The sequence below is a fragment of the Bombyx mori genome, chromosome 11 (genome assembly GCF_030269925.1).
Source record: "Bombyx mori chromosome 11, ASM3026992v2".
NCBI lineage: Eukaryota > Metazoa > Arthropoda > Insecta > Lepidoptera > Bombycidae > Bombyx > Bombyx mori.
The window spans coordinates 4,991,139-5,011,298 of NC_085117.1; the positions used below are offsets into that span (position 1 = coordinate 4,991,139).

General features: G+C 40.6%; 1 protein-coding gene across 1 annotated transcript; it reads right to left on the reverse strand.

Moving 5' to 3' along the window:
* Nucleotides 1–5,186: 5,186 nt before the first annotated feature.
* LOC134199654 (fibronectin-binding protein A-like) lies at nt 5,187–18,992 on the reverse strand. The gene is made up of 5 exons (XM_062671023.1): nt 17,902–18,992; nt 16,318–16,498; nt 14,835–14,938; nt 11,674–13,039; nt 5,187–5,734 (listed from the first exon to the last, which is right to left on the reverse strand). The coding sequence occupies exons 1-4, from the start codon at nt 18,458–18,460 to the stop codon at nt 12,885–12,887; spliced, it is 999 nt and encodes a 332-aa protein (XP_062527007.1). The 5' UTR covers nt 18,461–18,992; the 3' UTR covers nt 5,187–5,734; nt 11,674–12,884.
* Nucleotides 18,993–20,160: the final 1,168 nt, after the last annotated feature.

Here is a 20,160-nt window from a genome sequence, read left to right on the forward strand (position 1 = left end):
GCTACTCATCTACTGGTAAATCCTTTAGTCGCTTACGAAATCCAGAAGACGAGATGGCGCGTTGTAGCCATAAAACTTCACTGGTACCTTTTTTTTAACCCTGGGGAATTCATTTACGGATACCCGGTTGAGGGGGGTAGCAGACGGGTTATGTCGGACTCCGAAGCCTCTACAGAAGAAGAGGGAGAAGAGGAAGACAAGGGTCCTCCTCTTCTTCCAATTTCTGCCGGGAGACTACGCCTTGAGGAAGGCGCGCGAGGCGCTGCACGACGTCAGCCACGCAAGAGCTACCAAACACCGTAAAACCGACTACCAACTAAATCCCATCGAGCCCCACCAGTCACACCACCGACCCACATCACCCACCACCGAAGGTTCGCCGTTGCCACACGGCGCACTGAAGCAATTATGTCGATTTCTGTTTTAAACGCCCGCCTGAATTGACTAACCTTGTCTTCTTTTGTTTGTTAATGTCTGTTTTAGTCTTTTAGGTCTCTTAAAAATAGATTCGTTCTCAGTGTCTTCGGATTCATCTTTCCCAATATATATTCCGGCGGCTTAGTAAGAAGATAATATAGCAATGTATAAGTCGTCGTGGCCTAAAGGTTACGACGTCCAAAGCATTCGTAACTAGCGATGCACCGGTGTTCGAATCCCGTAGGCGGGTACCAATTTGTCTAATGAAATACGTACTTGACAAATGTTCATGATTGACTTCCACGGCGAAGGAATAACATCGTGTAGTAAAAATCAAACCCAAAATTATAATTTGCGTAATTGCTGGTGCTAGGACCTCTTGTGATTCCGCACGGGTAGGTACCACCACATCGCCTATTTCTGCCGTGAAGCAGTAATGCATTTCGGTTTGAAGGGTGGGGCAACCCTTGTAACTATACTGAGACCTTCCAACTTATATCTCAAGGTGGGTGGCGCATTTACGTTGTAGATGTCTGTAGATGTCTATGGGCTTCAGTAATCACTTAACACTAACACACCAGGTGGGCTATGAGCTCGTCCACCCCACTAAGCAATAAAAAAAAAGATCGAAGAAAGAAATCGAACCTCCCAGAAATTTCCTACAAACACTCCGAGCTGGGCCACAAAAAAGCGCAAGTCTGCAAGGAGCGGTGCCAAAGTGGTAGTGGTAATTAACAATTAGAGTTAGAGCTTTAGAATGTTTGTTGCAACTTAACAAAAAAAACTTTAAAATAAAGAGATGCTTAGTGATCAGTAAAACGCGTCAGGGCGTTCAACCGATACCGCGGCATCTCCTTTGAAGCGGCATACGTTCTCGCCATGACATCTCCCCGGGGTCCGTACTGGAGGTCCAATTCCAGACAGACCCGATCGCTGGAATGCGCAAAATAGACCGGACTTTTCGGTGACGACGTGACTTTACCGTTTGGTATAATGATCGATGTCTGTATCGCCGCCAGTCAGACGAGGGTTTTACGCAACCCCTGGCTTTGTAGCAGGCGTTCTTGGACAGAGCCGCGTTTGGTTACGGTGCTGACCACGGTAAGCACCCCTCTCCGAGGTCCTGTATCCCGCAACGTCTAACGCTAATCCCATATACCCTTCGGCGCGGAGATCAACTGTTAAGAGAACAAGGGGTTTTACCAGCGCACTGCCTGTTTCTGCCATGAAGCAGTAATGCGTTTCGGTTTGAAGGGTGAGGCAGCCGTTGTAACTATACCAAAACCTTAGAACTCACATCTCAAGGTGGATGGCGGCATTTACGTTGTAGATGTCTATGGGCTCCAGTAACCACTTAACACCAAGTAGGCCGTTTAGCTCGTCCACCCAACTAAGCAATAAAAAAAAAAGGGATCCTCTGTCAGCTCAAAAGAATACATAGAAGCGTTACTCTCTTTTTTTCTTATCGGCTAAGGCAGTCTTAGAAATTGTCTTATTGACATTACCTCGCAGCTGTTTGAATTGAATTTAACAACTCATTTAGAGGGCGAGCGGCTGTTGATTCTTGCTTTAACAATATAATTCTATAACCTCTGAATGTTGTTTTAGCTGAACGTCAAAATGCAAATACGAATCTATTACGTAGTAAGTTATTTGCGTGGAATTATTATTATATCTGTTGTTAATACGCTTATAATAGCTTCAGACGTATGTATGTTAGTATGTAACGGAATCTTTGAACATTATTTTTACCCCCTTCAAAACGTCGGATTAACTCGAAATTTGGTATACTTATTACGGACCGATAACAATACGATATTAAAAAAAAATTTAAAAAAAATTTGAAACAATTGAAATTCAACTAAAAAATGAAAAATAAATAATAGTTTAAAAAACTAACAAAATACGCTTTTATAGAAAATCCAACTAAAAAATAGAAAAAAAACTTAATAAATTTGAATTAAATATAGTGTAAGAAAAAATTATTATATTGTAAAATAATATTAGTTTAAAAAAAACAAAAAATAGGCTTTTATAGAAAATAAAAAATAAATAATAGTTTAAAAACACGCTTTTTTACAATAAAATCATTTTTTCTTACACTATTTTTAATTCAAATTTATTAAGATTTACTTTTTATTGAAGTGAAACTTCCTTATCGGCGTTGGAAAAAAATTTACCGTCACGTTTTTCGGTTACGCGTCACATTTTTCCGTTACGCGCCATCTTTTTCTTGCCCCTACCACGGTTGGTTCAGACGAAGAGTACTTTCACTTTCTCCAACGGAGTAGGGATAGCATTAATGTTTCACTTCTTACGTGTGTACACTAGTACACGCACACATTTTTTTTTTGGATTATCTATAAAAGCGTATTTTTTTTGTTTTTTAAACTTTTGAAGTGAAACTTCCTTATCGGCGTTGGAAAAAAATTTACCGTCACATTTTTCGGTTACGCGTCACATTTTTCCGTTACGCGCCATCTTTTAATTAACGGCTGTATGTTCTGAAGTATGGATGCGCATTTGAGAAACCGACCTCATGTCTCAAGGTGGGTCACGGAATACATTTTGTAATTGCAATAATCCCAGGTAACCCACTTAATATCACGTGGACCGTGCTATTATTGTTATTACGTAAAATAATAGGAAGAAAAGTACCAGGGTATTATGATATCAAAGAGATGTATTATTATAACTTTACTCTGACGTACAGCCTTCTTTATTAATTAACGGCTGTATGTTCTGAAGTATGGATTCCGATTTGAGAAATTGACCTCATGTCTCCAGGTGGATTACGGAAATCATTTTGTAATTCCAATAATCTCAGGGAGCCCACTTAATAATATCACGTGGACCGTGCTATTTATTACTGTTATTACGTAAAATAATAGGAAGAAAAGTACCAGGGTATTATGATAGCAAAGAGATTTATTAATAATTAACGGCGGTATGTTCTGAAGCATGGTTTCGGATTTGAGAAATCGACCTCATGTCTCAAGGTGGGTCAAACTTCACGAACCTCAGGAACCCCATTTAACACCACTTGGACCGTGCTATTATTATTAATTTATAGGAAGAAAAGTACCAGGGTATTATGATATCAAAGAGATGTATTATTAAAATGCTGTAATAATCTTAGTAGCAAAAAGGTAAAGTGAAATAATTGTATTATTTGTATTCATGTCTATGATAATAAAATCCTTTTGTTTAAACTTTATCTAATTTAACTTTATTTAACCAATTTCTAGAAAGTTGCATGTAGATCATTTTTCGAAAAATAAGGCCATAAACAAGTTTCACTTCTTACGTGTGTACACTAGTACACGCACACATTTTTTTTTTTAACTTTCTATTGAAGCTGTGATTTTTTCTTCTTTTATTATTACTAGTGGTCCCGCAGTAATCAAAATTCGGCGTTCGTATCGAGCGACCTGACTGTGCCGGGGAACTGGAAAGGAAGGAACTTTACTGGTGGTAGGACCTCTTGTTAGTCCGCACGGGCAGGTACCACCACTCTCCCTATTTCTGCCGTGAATCAGTAATGCGTTTCGGTTTAAATGGTGGGGCGGCCGTTGTAACTATACTGAGACCTTAGAACTTATATCTCAAGGTTGCGGCATTTACGTTGTAGATGTCTATGGGCTCCGGTAACCATTTAACCCCAGGTGGCCTGTGAGCTCGTCCACCCATCTAAGGAAAAATATATATATTGTCGCTCTAGGGTACCCCGCTGGTACATAGGGCCCTCACCAGTTGTCTCCACTTCATCCTGTCTAGCGCTTGATCCAGGTATATAAGATGTGTTATATACTTGTAACAACAGCATGTCGGTGACATGTGACAAAAAGTGCTCAAAGCTGTTAAAGAAGTTTATTTCACTTTAAAAAACTTTTGTTTGTCTGTAAAGATGGTTTACGGATGATAGTTTTACGTGATAGCGTCATAAAGAAACATTTATGAAAAATTGCTATTGTTTATGAATTGAATTGAATTACAGTCAAAACCGTTTACTGCGACATCGTTTAGAACAACATGCCGGTTATAATAACCTAGAACAAAGGTCCCGGCTGAATGCCATATGACAATTTCAATGTAGTCCAGTTCTGATAATGGCATCCATGTGAAAACCAATAAGTCTTAAGCTTGCATTAAGTACGTGCACGACATATAGATGAATAATTCAATAACTCAATATCACGCCAACCGATTTCGATGATTATTGTTTTTAGTGTACATTCATTTGTTATGAAATATCTTTTTTTGACGTGACAACGTTTTATAATTCGATGGAGCCGGCTGCACGCACGAAAAAACATGACTCATGCGGCGTTACTTCGCTCTGAGGCGTTCCATTTAAGGCTTGAAGTGCAAGCGAAAGCGCGCAATGAGCGACAAAGAGGCACAATCGGCCTCCGCGCTTGGCAGCGTTCGACATCCGCTCTTTTGAAAAAAGAAACCATTCCATCAGTATTTTCTTATGACGTTGTCACGTTCAACTATCGTCAGTAAACCGACTTTACAGAAAACCGAGTTTTTTCTATTTGAAGTTGGTTTTTGTTAAAGCATGTCTATTTACAATTATTTTGTATAATACAAAGAGGGAGTCAATTGAAAAACACATTTTTTTTCAATAAATTGACACTGGGGCCGATCGCTTGTTCCGCGCTCTCGCTCGCACGCTCAGGCTCGGGCGGAACGTGACACTTTTTCGTGCGTGCAGCCGGTATTCATCGAAGTATAAGACGTTGTCACGTCAAAAAATAAACAAAAAAAAGCTTCCATTTATTTATTTATTGTTAGCTTTTGTGTTTCGTTTGAAACGCCATGTAAATATTCTTTTTAATGACATCTTCATCGTCGCTGTAACTCGAATCGCGTGCTATGTTATTAATGTTTTTACTATCATAGCTTCGTCTTTGCACGCCAAACAATTGCCTTTCGTGTCTTAAGTGGTCGTGTAAATTAATTTTCAGCAATTCCTCATCGCTTTCGTATGATTCGTAAAAAATATTAGCGATTTTCTTCGGGATTACATTGTTAGCGTCGCTTTTTGATGGCGCCAATGACTTTGACGTATGTTTTCTCCCGAATTTGGTAGTTATAATTGGAATGGTAGTTTTCCGTTTCCAATTATCTTCGATCGCGTTATACTGCAGCGTATTATCGGAAGATAAACTGATGTCTGCCGCCATTTTGACTTTTTCATATTTTTGCGAATACAATTCATTTCTCATTTTCTTAATGGCGTTTTTTAATGGATTCACGGATTTCTTTGAGCGTTTTGTTTCGCGTTTAGTTATTAGCCCAATTGTGTTATCTGAGAACATAACGATTATTATCTATATATTAATACGTGAAGGAAAAACTTTGTATCCCTTTTTACGAAAATTGCGCGGACGGAGGAGCATGAAATTTCTCACACTTATAGAGAATATAGAGAAGGAGTGCAAAATGTTAATATTTTTTTAAATTATGCTTAAAAAATACATTAAATCAATAAATAAGAACATTACACACACTACCATGTATTTGACGCACACACGCATGCATACTTTTTGTCTATTGTCAAACTTTTCTTATTGTTTAAAGTCTGTGGTCAAATTGAGAATAGATTAAATATTGTTTGTCTTTATTAATATTTTTCTATAGTCCAGTCTTGGTGAAATCTGTGATTACAGAAGAATAGTAGTATTTGACAATAGAATCATAACAGTATACAAACATGTAATTTCTATGAATTATAGTCGAATTTCGACTACAGGGGACCACTAGTTAAGGTAACAAGATTACGTATTAAGGCTCCGATTGTCGCGAGTCATAGATGACTTTGAAGTCGTCCCAGCCTTACTTACGGTGCGTTCGTATCGAGCGAATCGTGCCGATCCCCGAATGCCGAATCCCACAGACAGTTACCAATTGTTCTAATCAGATACGTATGTGGTTTGTTATTTGTATTCTCGGGATATTATGCTCCGAACACATAAAAGTCAAACACACCAATTCAACAATAATATAATATTATGTGTACAATGTTCTAATAAAAAGTAAAAAAGAGAAAACAAGTTGCTAGGCACTACAAGACACCAATTAAAACTAAAAATTATAATACGTTTTAAAATCAACTTAAATCGACGCGCGCGAATCTCGCAGTGTGACGTCACGGGACACCTGCGCGTTCGGGAAATCCGATCGCGACCGATGACGCCCGAGTACAACCGAATGTTGCACGCTACATCAGCCCCCCCGGAGACCGTTACGGTCGATAAAAATCGGGAAAGCGTACTTGACGTCCAGATTTCGTTCTTTGCACTGAACGTGAAATGCTTGGAGATGAATCAGCAAAGTGAGATTCCGAGTCGCTTAAGATGTACGCCGGCTTCAATCTGTCTAATGACACCGTGGCAGGCTTTCCTTTGATATCTATTTTGTAATATTTATCTCGACGTTCTAGTACCGTATAGGGTCCTGTGTATAGCGGCTGCAGAGGTTTTCTAATAGCGTCTTGGCGGAGAAAAACTTGATTTGAAGATGATAGCTGTTTACTTATGAAAACTGGAGAAGTACCATGATGTATCACAGGCGTTGGTTTGATCTTTCGGATGTAGGCTCTTAGACGGGAAAGAAAATCATTATGGTCTACGACTTCTGTTGTCGAGGTGTTGAAAAATGTACCCGGTAATCGTAGGGGCTCTCCATACACCAACTCTGCAGATGACGAACCAACATCTTCCTTCCATGCCGAACGTATTCCAAGCAGTACCCAAGGTAGAACCTCATACCATTCATCGTTCTCGTGGCACATAATTGCCGATTTGAGCTGGCGGTGGAATCTTTCGACCATACCATTTGCGGCTGGATGGTACGCTGTTGTTTGAATATGATGGGTTCCTGTTAATCTAGAAAGTTCTTTAAACAAATGTGCATCGAACTGTTTACCTCTGTCCGTCGTAATTTTCTCTGGGCAGCCAAAACGTGATATCCAGCCCGTAACGAAAGCTCTTGCCACTGTCTCAGCTTTGATATCATAGAGCGGCATAACCTCTGGCCAACGTGTAAATCTGTCCACTACTGTAAGACAGTATTTAAAATCGTGTGAAGCTGGCAGAGGTCCAATGAGATCTATATGTACGTGACTAAATCTATTAGATGGAGGAATAAACGCATGTACCGGAGACTGTATATGCCGTGTGATTTTTGCGCGCTGGCACGGGAGACAGGTGCACCCAGTTGCTGCAGTCCTTCTTAATGCTAGGCCAGACATATTTCTGTGTCATCAATCTTACAGTAGCTCTTACTCCTGGATGACTCAACCCGTGAATATTATCGAACGCTTGTTTACGAAACTGTGACGTCAGATAAAGTCGAGGAGAAGCGCTACGAGTATCACAATATAAGCTCTCACCCGAACCAGAAATGTTGATTTTCTGTAGGTCAAGTGAAGAGCCGCATTCTAGCAGTTTTTGAAGTTCTTGGTCGTCTTTTTGCGAAGATGCTAAAGCATGCATATCAAGCTCACTCGTAATTGCTTCTGTGCGGGAAAAAGCGTCTGCCACTACGTTTTGGTCTCCTGAAATATGTCGTACATCGGTTGTAAATTGTGACACAAAATCAAAATAGCGAAATTGCCGCGGAGAACAGTTTTCTGATGCTTTTTTGAATGCTGAGACTATTGGTTTATGATCTGTAAGCACAGTGAAAACTCTGCCTTCCACCATATGTCTAAAGTGCTTTACTGCTTCATAGATAGCTAACAACTCTCTATCGAATGGGCTATACTTTCTTTGAGCTTTATTCAATTTTTTTGAAAAAAATCCGAGTGGTTGCTGTCCTTCATCTGTCTTTTTCTGTAGTACGGCACCGATTGCATTATCAGAAGCATCCGTACAGAGTATCAAAGCTGCCGATGGGTTAGGATGAGCTAGCAATGTCGCTTCAGCTAAACTTTTCTTACAAGCGATAAAGGCTTCCAGCAGTTCAGCTGACCAGGTAATAGGCGGACGGGGTTTTAAAGCTGGGCCGGATAAAACATTATGGAGCGGAGCTTGGATATTTGCAGCTTTAGGCATGAAACGTCTATAGAAATTAACCATACCCAGAAATCTTCGTAATTCTTTAATAGTTTTCGGCTGCGGGAAGTTCTGGATCGCCTCCACTTTCTGAAGAAGCGGTCTGGTGCCCGAAGATGATACGGCGTAGCCTAAAAAATCTACCTGGGGCTCACCAAACACGCATTTCGAAACATTAATAACAACGCCGTGGTCCTGGAGACGTTGAAATACTTTCTTCAGATGTTCCAGGTGCAATGTCTCGTTCTGGCTCCCTATTAAAATATCATCGATATAAGGATAACAAAAGTCAAGGTCTCTCAAGATTTCATCCATGAAGCGTTGAAATGTTTGAGCTGCGTTGCAAAGACCGAAGATCATAAACGGAAATTCAAATAATCCGAAAGGAGTCGTAACAGCTGTTTTCGCTATATTTGCTGGGTTTACTGGTAATTGATTATAAGCTCGGATCAAATCGATCTTGCTGTAGACGTTACACCCAAAAAGGTTATGTGAAAAGTCGCCTATATGGCGGACCGGGTATCGGTCAGGTATTGTACGCGCATTTAATGCCCGATAGTCGCCACAGACGCGCCACTCATTATTTTTCTTCGGAACTAAGTGTAATGGCGATGACCATGGACTGTCTGATCTTACTGCAATACCTGCTCTTACCATATCCTCGAACTCACGGGTGGCTATTCGGAGTCGATCCGGTGCTAGACGACGAGGACGACTGAATACTGGTGGCCCTGGAGTGGTACGGATGTGGTGAAACGTATTATGTTTAATTTTACGCTTAGACAGGTCCCCAGCCGGACGAGTGATGTCCGGAAACTGAGAAAGCAAATCATGATAGCATGAAGTACCTGTAACAGACTTAATTTGATACAAATCGGTTGACGCAGGCTGAGCGTGAGCACTGAGCGACGTTATATTGTCTATCAAACGGTGATGTCTAGCATCCACTAATAAGTTATAATGCGACAAAAAATCTATGCCTATAATAGGCTTGCCGACGTCCGCTATAACGAAACGCCAAAAGAATGCACGTCTAAGTCCAAAATCTAAAGAAATGTTTATCCAACCGAACGTGTTTATGGTTGAACCGTTTGCTGCATACAGTTTATAGTCTGTTTTCACACATTGTCGATTTTGTACGCACTTATACGGGTAAACACATAAGTCTGAACCGGTGTCAACTAAATATTGCACTTTTGTCTTACGATCGGTTACAAAAACACGGCCAGCTGTCACACTACCGCAGTCAGGAGTCGCCGTCTTCACTGACTGCTTGTTTCGTTTCCCTCTCTGAAGGAACACGGCTCCCGGCACTTCGTAGATTTGTTACCAAAACGTCGATGGTACCAGCAGAGCCTTGTATCTACGCTGGAGCGGCTTCGGGATCGTTGACGCCAGCGCGGGGACTGTGCTCGAGTTCTCGAGCGCGAATGGGAAATAGCCGACAGCTCATCCATCTTCTTTGCGAGATCATCAATGCGGCGTGTCAGTTGTTCCATAGTAAACGTAGAAGAAGAAACTTCGGTTGTGGGAACTGCCGTAGACGTTGCAGCCACTTGATTGTGAGGTTGGATGGTAATCTCATGAATTTTGTCAACAATTTGAGCGACTGAGTCTAGAGGGAGATCGACTTGCGCTGCTATAATTGCTTGTACGTGACTAGGTAAACGACTCGTCCATAATGACCGAACGAACTCGTCAGGTACATCTGATCCAGCTAGATTTCGTAAGTGTCGCAGGAATTGTGACGGTTTTCTGTCACCCAACTCTTCATGTGTAAGAAGCTGTCTCACTCGTTGTTCTTGGGACGCAGATAACCGCGAAATCAACTCCGTTTTTATCTTCTCGTATTTGTTTTCCGTTGGCGGATTAGTTATAATGTCTTTAACTTCACACACGTATTTATAATCTAGATTTGCCAAGACGTGGTAAAATTTTGTCGCATCAACCGTGATATTTGAAAGCGCGAACTGTCCTTCCAATTGTACGAACCACAACGCGGGCTCATTAGGCCAAAATGGCGGGACTTTAACGCCAACACGACAAACCTCGCTCGCATTTTCCATCTTGTCACTATTTGAAGTCATCACTAAGTCTTTCTTGTTAATACAACGATTTACTATATTTATAACTTGTACACTGGATCACGTCGGGGTCACCACTGTGGTTTGTTATTTGTATTCTCGGGATATTATGCTCCGAACACATAAAAGTCAAACACACCAATTCAACAATAATATAATAATATAATATTATGTGTACAATGTTCTAATAAAAAGTAAAAAAGAGAAAACAAGTTGCTATGCACTACAAGACACCAATTAAAACTAAAAATTATAATACGTTTTAAAATCAACTTAAATCGACGCGCGCGAATCTCGCAGTGTGACGTCACGGGACACCTGCGCGTTCGGGAAATCCGATCGCGACCGATGACGCCCGAGTACAACCGAATGTTGCACGCTACACGTACCTTACTGACTGTACCTGACAAATGTTCACGATTGAATTCCACGGTGAAGGAATAACGTCGCGTAATAAATGAAGACTTGAGTGGATGGAAGGGGTGTTAGGTACCATTTTTAAGATTTTTGAGTTTTTACATTGAATGAAGGTGTTCTGTACCTATAAACCATATTAGACTTTAAAACTCCGGGCTTAAGGGCTATTTTTAGAATTTGCGTCTGATGAAGGAGTTATGTACGAAGAAAAAGTATAAGTAATAAAAGTATCAACATACTTTCTCAAAATTAACAAATTGTATCATATTCCCTTCACCCACTCATGTCTTCAAATATCAAAACCACAAAAAATATAATTTGCTTAATTACTGGTGGTAGGACCTCTTGTGAGTCCACACGAACCATCTTTATAGTATTTTTTCCAATGATAAAAAAGGGATAAGGGACGTTAGTAATATATAATAGGCAGGGCTGGATGTTGGATAATCCAGGAGAAAGTTATTTACCCTCAGCATTGAGAATTATCAACGCAAGGCAGATGAGGACATTGAAAAAACACAAGACTAAATCCTAAAATTGTTTTTTACACGATAACTAGGTAAAACTCAGAACTATCTGAAATAGCATTAGTTAAAGTTATTCACGCGCCAATGTGTTACGATGAATTGACGCCATGATTTCAAAATGGCCACCCGTTCCTGCCACTTTAGCGCCATAACTTCGCTCACCTCTATTCCTCGCTGTGTACAATCTTCTACCTGGAAAATTATCTTCTATCTGTTTATTGATATTATCGAATAGAATTTGCCTTTTCTCTGTGTTTCCTAATTTTCGGTACGGAAGCAATATGGCTTGCGTCGTTTCGTCCATTATCGATTTGGTTGTTTTATTGTTGTGCGGATACTTGGCTATGTCTTCTAAGGCCTAGAATTTGATTAATATGACGTTTAGCACGTTGGTTGTGGAAAGTAAAATCGTAAACGTTCTTCCCAGGTGCGGCGGTGGGTCGAAATGTGCTCTTAACGATATTCCCACCGGTCCGTGGCAAGTCTTTCTCGACCCACCAGCACTAGGGTAGGTTAAAATGCTATTCGCTTGTTCTTTTCGTTCGCACCTTCGTTCGACCTCTTCCGCTGTGAACGTGCTAACTTCAAGACGGTAGACGACGCGATGAGCATCCAAAGAAATAGGAACTTGTTGCTGGTGGTAGGACGTCTTGCGAATCCGCATGGGTAGGTACCACCGCCCTGCCTATTTCTGCCGTGAAGCAGTAATGCGTTTCGGTTTGAAGGGTGGGGCAGCCGTTGTAACTATACTGTGACCTTAGAATTTATATTTCAAGGCGCATTTACGTTGTTGATGTCTATGGGCTCCAGTAACCATTTAACACCAGGCGGGCTGTGAGCTCGTCCACCCAACTAGCAATAAAAAAAAACAGCTCCTGACCATTCTCCGGTAAAACCTTTGATCGCTTCAAGACCTCTTCGAAATGAGATGAGGGTAGTTTTCTAATAAAAACACTAGTAATATGGGTGGGTATATTCAAGTAATTACTAAAAACCAAGTTCATGACAACTTGAACGTATAATGATTAGGTAAATTATGAATGTTGCGAGTTTAATTCGCATTGCCCGATGTTAATGCTTTATAAACATAAGTTTTTTTTTATTGCTTAGGTGAGTGAATGAGCTCACAGCCCATCTGGTAAGTGGTTACTGGAGCCCATAGACATCCACAACGTAAATGCGCCACCCAGTAGAAACTCAGTAGGTTGTGTCAATAGGCTAGCTAGTCCACAGGTCGAAAATCGACGAGCTTCGCGAGGGCGGTGACCGGTGCTTGAAAGCCCTAATAGCTGCTAGAGCGAATCGGACAAGACATGTTTCGGGCGACGACGGCTTAGTAGGATATGACCACATTCCACTGGCCGTCTTATCATCTAAACCATGAATATTATAAAAAGTTGGACTTTAAATAACTGTTTCCCGTCATTCTCTTCATAAAGTGAGTCCGCGTAATCAATTATCGCGTTGACTTCATCGGTCGCCGTAACGCCTCTGTTCACTAAATAGTTATAAGTGAGAGCGGCGTAGCCTGAAAACGAAAAATGATTTGGACTTCAGTTAATAAATAGACAAAGACCTTACTAGACAAGAACTTTACTTATACATATAATATGTATAGGCTGATCCTGAAACCGTGTTAAATGTTTACAGTACCCGAGTACAGAACATCGAGTTTTAGAAAGAGACAGTTATATTTCGCCTTTGTAGAGCGCTATCTCTGTTGCACATTGCCTGTGTGACAGTTTTCAGTCGTTGTTCGATTGCTGTTTTGATAGATATCGGCCTGTTAGTGTTCCTCGCGACAGAGATAACATTCTACAAAATTGATATTTAGCCGACTGTCTAATTCTTATCTTCGATGTGCGTCATTTATTGCCAAGTCAATTGAAGTCGTCGTGGCCTAACGAATATGACGTCCGGTCCATTCGTGTTGAGCGATGCACCGGGTGTTCGAATCTCAGGCGAGTACCAATTTTTCTAATGAAATACGTACTCAACAAATGTTCACGATTGATTTCCACGGTGAAGGAATAACATCGTGTAATAAAAATCAAACCCGCAAAATTATAATTTGCGTAATTACTGGTGGTACGACCTCTTGTGAGTCCACGCAGGTGGGTACCACCACCCTGCCTATTTCTGCCGTGAAGCAGTAATGCGTTTCGGTTAGAAGGGTGGGGCAGCCGTTGTAACTTACTTGAGACCTTAGAACTTATATCTCAAGGTGGGTGGCGCATTTACGTTGTGGATGTCTATGGGCTCCAGTAACCACTTAACACCAGGTGGGCTGTGAGGTCGTCCACCCATCTAAGCAATAAAAATAAATAAATAAAGTACTGTAATGTCATCGGAACTGGGAAAAGGATAAATTAATATAGTCGCTCCGAAGTTCCGGTTGTATGAAGGGGGATGAATTCAGTAATTTCCTTGGTTTTCGCCGTTCGAAATTAAAATTAAATAATTAAAATTACTATTCTTGAACTAGTGTTTTTTCTTTATCATATTTAAATTTAAATGCTTCCTTTAAAGTAGTGACCCAGCGCACGAATCACGCATTTAGTGAGGAAGCTCACGACAACGGTAATGTTGCTTACGAGAATCCTCCTTAATACATGAGGTCGAAGGATCAATTATATAGCAACTTTGCCACGCTTCAAAACGGAAATAATAACTATTTTGCGACAGAAATAGGGGAAAAGGTGGGAAGATAATAATCAAGTCAATTCAGTAAAAAAAAATTGCTTTTTTAAATAATAACTTTTCCCGGTTATTCTAGTTAAGATAAAGAAAGTTCTATCTTTGTCTGGTGGTTCAAATTTCAAGTTAACCGGACGTCTTGTTGTCTTCGTGGCAGACGGGCACATAGCTCATCATCATCATCAGCCTGGGGCAGTCCACTGCTGGACTTGGCCTCCCCCAAAGAACGCCACTGAACCCGATCTTCGAGCATGCGCATATGGCTCATCTTACATTAACCAGTCAATGTGGCTCGTGCACTTCAGCAATGCCAGGGGCACAGCCAAGTTGCTGCCTGCCATTGAGTACTCTTCGCAAGCCTCGTTTAAAGAAAGACATGTCATAGCGCTCGGAAAACATTGTGGCGGGAAGCTCATACCAAAGCCGGATGGTACGTAGTAAACAAGATCTGTGGAAACGCACTGTGGATAAACGCAGTGGTTACTAGGTAGAGTGAACTGTGCTCCCGTAGTAGGAGGCGGCGATGGTGAAAACCAGATGATAGCATCATCATACCAAACAATTCCTCAGAGCACTGTGGAGTTCGTGAGAATTATATTACAAGATGCGCGCATATGGAAACTCACTTTGTACAACGTCAATTGGGGATCCGACCATCATGTGGACGTTTTTTAGTAATTTAGAGTGGAGGGGCTCGCCGAATCCTAGCAGCTGTCTAGTTTCATATAACCTAGAAACGAAGAGAATCAGTTGTATCGTCCCGACAATCTCTTTGCTTGCACATTAGCAAAAATTCGCGGCAGATGCAGACGACTTGAAATCTGTCAAGTGGTACGCTCAAATCCTATCGGACCTTTTACACCAAAATTAAAAATCTTCGGTAACGAAGTCGTTAATAAAAAAAAGAACAATCAATCGTCTAGAACAAGAAAATTTGTCTTCCATTTTAAACGAGAAAAGTGTGGTGACGTAATAAATAAACGTATCCTGCGAAGTACCTAAACCGGACCGTGACCAGTACCGGACAGTAACCAGGCCGTGAGAGCAGATCGAGGTGAGTGCCACTTGCTTAACTGGCGTGTTTTGGATGTAAATTGTAAAAAACAAAATAGTTTTTTCCCTTATGTGCTGATCGTACACCAGTACTTTAGTGAGCTTTGTTAATTCGTTTAATTCGTCGTGTACTGAAGGTACGACTCCAGTATACTCGTGTCCCGTAGCTTCAGCATACGACGTAGCGTGGTTAGGTCTCCCACAAGATGGACCGACATCCTATTGAGGTTGGCGGGGATCCGCTGGATGGAAGCAGCGCAGGACCGATCCTTATGGCGAGGCTTGGTGGAGCCCTATGGCATTTCTTGTTAATTTATATTATTTTAATACACGTACTTATATTACTAACATAATTTAAGCTAACTTACTAACAAAAGTCATATTTGTTGTTTAATGTAATATTATAATCCACCTAAGACTGTAAAACCAGAAATAAAAAGTCTTATTATTATTAAGCTATTGCATAGCTTTTATCGCGGGCTTTGAGCGCGGCGACCGAATCAAGAAATTCCGTAACGAAAATAAAACCTAACACTTCCCACTCCGCCTTCCATGTAGCTCGCGTTCAACACATTCACACGTTGCGCTTGTGTAGTGTTTGTAATAAACGCGCGGCGTGATATCGCACTGCATGCGCATCATAAAATGTCTGCCCACCTCTCTCTCGCGCGGTCTAGCTTATGATTGTGAAGGGCACAGTTAATCTTTTACTTTTGTTTATAGTTTATAAATATAGCGTGGTCTTATTTTACTATTGTTTTAATATTAAATTATTATTTTTTAATTACAATTGCATAAGTCGATAAAAAATGCTATGCAATAGCTTTACCGCGGCAGTCCCCTAGTGCCACACGTTGTTTTTATTATTATTATTATGCAAGCAATGTGACCGGTTTTTGAATCCCGCAGGCAGATATTCCTTATGAAAGACTTCGAGACCTGGCTACATTAACCAGCATCAGGTAAACCGTGTTCACGTGTTTATGCGAAAGCTAGAACTGCGTGGATCGAAAGCTTAAGGTCGGCTGTTTACAGTTCAGGAGCTGGACCTCTCACCCGTCGATTGCGGCGGCGAAAGCAAGCACTAATGGCAGTGCATCCTCCCTCCGCCTGGAAGCGACTATTTCGAAGAATTTCAGCAAGAAGGTTGTCAGATATCCGTTGTGCTTAGTTTTCATCTCGCCGTACAGCTCCGAGATAAATGGATTCTGTGTTGTTGTCTTGGGTTTTACGATGTCTGAAATAATATGATCATAAAAATATTGGACTGGATTAAGAGAGAGTTATTGTATGATTAACTTAGATTTAATAGTTATCACTTCTGTCGGAGGTCTCGAGAGGCACATTTTTTTTTATTAGCGGGTAATACTTTAGATGGGTGGACGAGCTCACAGCCCACCTGGTGTTAAGTGGTTACTGGAGCCCATAGACATCTACAACGTAAATGCGCCACCCACATTGAGATATAAGTTCTAAGGTCTCAGTATGGTTACAACGGCTGCCCCACCCTTCAAACCGAAACGCATTACTGCTTCACGGCAGAAATAGGCAGGGTGGTGGTACCTACCCGTGCGGACTCACAAGAGGTCCTACCACCAGTAACGCCAGTAACTTGGCTCTGACTCCGGCATTGCTGACATCCATGAGCGACATCAAGTGGACTGTAGGCTCGTCTGCCTACAAGGGTAACAAGAAGAAACAATTCATCGCTTGGCATAAGCACAGCGGGTCTTATTCGGATGCGCCATTTATATCTTCATCATCAGAATATTTAATTTATTATGGCGGTAGGTACGCACCACCACCCTGCCTATTTACCGTGGGGCAGTAATGCGTTCGGGTCTGAAGTGTGAGGCAACCATGGTATGGGCTTCGGTAACCTTTAAAAAAAAGTAGGCGTGGGTGTGTTATGGACACGGCCGTTTGTTGTATGTGAATACGTCATTATATATATTTTTTTTATATATATTTTTTAACACCTTATTAGATTCACAATCACAGCTTTCACAATTCAACTACAGTATTAGCTATAGAGTAAACTTAATTGAAGTTAAATTAAAAACATCGAACTGTTAATGCTAATCTATACAAATAAATAAAATGGGAGTGTCTGTTTGTAATAATAAAATAACCACTTTTTACTAAATGAGTAAGTCAAGGTATATATACCAAAATAACATATATTTTTTTTATTTTTGTCTATCTGTCTGTCTGATTGTTCCGGCTCACCTCTGGAACGGCCGGACCGATTTTGACGGGACTTTCACTGTTAGGTGACCTGTGAATCTAACACCTTATTATATTCACAGTCACCATTTGTTACTAATGTTATTATATATAGAATTGATAGATTTTGATGAGAGCTGACGATTAAAACTTAAATGAACATCGTAGTTTCAGCGAATCGAAAGTTATACTAAACGGAAATCTCCCCCACGCGCGATTTGTTACAGTCCTTACTTATCGTTCTTTGATTCTTTAGCTATCCAGTGATATCATTGGAATTTGGGTGGGGATGATAGATATATAGCTACAACACGAAACTGTATCCCCTGATTTTGTTATCATTCGTTTCTTTGAATTGCGTCCCTATGTAAGCAATTTTAAAGACGCATTCACGTCAAAATAAACAATACTCACGATGTAAAAGGCTGCCGATTTCATAGTTCGTATCGGTTGCTGTCTGGTTTGCGACTGGTGAATTGGGCTCTCCTTTCGGTCCGTCTGGATGCCCAGGTGGCAACGGCAAGTCAGGAACGATGGGAACTCCGTATGGGTGGTAAGAATTCGGATGTGGAATAAATGGGCTCGGTGCTTTGGGTGCATTCGAATATCCCGGAGGCACTGGTCTCATATTGGGCGAACCCAGTTGTGGAACAGGGGGGGTCGTGGTCAGATCTGGATTTGCGAAATTTAGTTGGTCCGGCCTGGGTGATTCGCTTCGAGAACTGTTTTCGGTTCGATTATCCAGTGCCTTAGGTTTGTTTTCTGTTAAATTCAAATTTCTCCCAGACAGAGTTCCGTAGAGAGCTTTAGTTTGGACACTATTATTAACTGTTGTCGAATTATAACCCGGAATATTGGCAATACCGAACTTTTTGACGAAATTCTCCATTGTTGCGTTCAAATCTAGGTTGCTGGTACCGGTTCGGCCTTCTGAATTGATGAAGAGATCCCTCATCTTTTTATATTCTTTCATAGCATCAGTACCGTTCACAGACAAAGCGTCGTAAGTTTTAACTTTGTTCGTATGACAATTTTTATTGTTTCTGGAGTTCGTACCGGTCTTTATATGTCTTGTTGGGCTAAGTTTATGCGAATCAATATTCTTATTGGTTTTTTTATTGGATTTGAAGTCTCTATTGTAGTCTGTGCCGAATACGTCTCTGAAATCCCACGGACTGAAGTCTGCGAGATACGCAGCTTCATTGTTTTTATACAAATGAATTGTTCCCTCTGAAATATAAATGTATATTGACGCGTGAAAGCCTATTTAGTTTAAGCAACATTTTCGCTACTTCACAGGAGAGCCATTTAAAGTTTAAGCATTTGTAAAGAATATCAAATAAACTATACGTGAAGCAAAAACTTTGTGCCCATTTTTACGAAAATTGCGCGGACGGCGGAGTATGAAATTTCCCACACTTATAAAGAACTAGCGACCCGCCCTCGCTTCGCTTCGGAAACATTAAAACAGACATGAAACAAACAAAAAAAAAAAATTATAAAAAGTAGCCCATGTTCATCAGGGACAATGTCGGCTTCTAATGGTAAAAGAATTTTTCAAATCGGTCCAGTAGTTTCGGCTTCGATCAACAATAGTAACATTGTTGATCGAAGAGTTTCGGAGCCTATTCGAAACAAACAAACAAACAAATCTTTCCTCTTTATAATATTAGTATAGATATATAGAGGGAGTGCAGAAAGCTAATATTAAAAAAAATAAAGCATTATTAATACGTTAAATCAATAAAAAAAACATTACATACACTACCATGTATTTGGCACAACACATACATATAAATATACTTGTTGTTTATTGTCAAACTTTTGTTTTTTAAAGTTGAGAATAGATTATTTAATATTATTTATCTATAGTGTAGTTTTGGCGAAATCGGCGATTATATTCTATAAGTACAATAGTGTTTGACAATAGAACCATAATAATGTTTGCACATAAATTTTCAATTAATTATAGTCGAACTTCGACTACTGTGGGACCACTAGTAACAAATAAAACTTTTTTTTTTTTTTTTTTTTTATGATTGAAAGTTTACTGGTGGCCCGAAGGCCTTTCCAGTTTCACCAGGACAGGTGGGCGAGCAAAGGCTCAGCCAAGAGGGGTGGGATTTGCTAACAACTGCCCGAGCGCCTCCGAAGGAGACCTAACAACTCAAGAGCAATTGTTTCGCGAATGAATCTACTACCGGATCGGAATCGCGACCCGCTGAGAAGATCCGGCGAGAAACTCAGCGGGCTGATGCGTGGGTTAGGTTGCACGTCGACCTCTTTGTCGAGTTCGACGAGTACGGTTACCGGGGTCCCTAAGCCTGCCCCTAGTATTAGAGCTGAAGGCATCTAATGCAAAGGTTATTGGATCTGATGGATCCGTAAGGACGTGGAAATAAAACTTCTTCGGCTACAGTATTAGCTATAGAGTAAACGTAATTAAAGTTCAATTAAAAACATCGGACTGCTAATGCTAATCTATACAAATAAATAAAATTGGTGTGTCTGTTTGTAATAATAAAATAACCACTTTTTACTAAATGACTAAGTGTGTATACACAGTACATATACCAAAACAACATTTCTTTTTATTTTTGTCTGACTGTTTATCTGTCTGTTTGTTTGTTCCGGCTAATCCCTGGAACGGCTGGACTGATTTTGACGGGACTT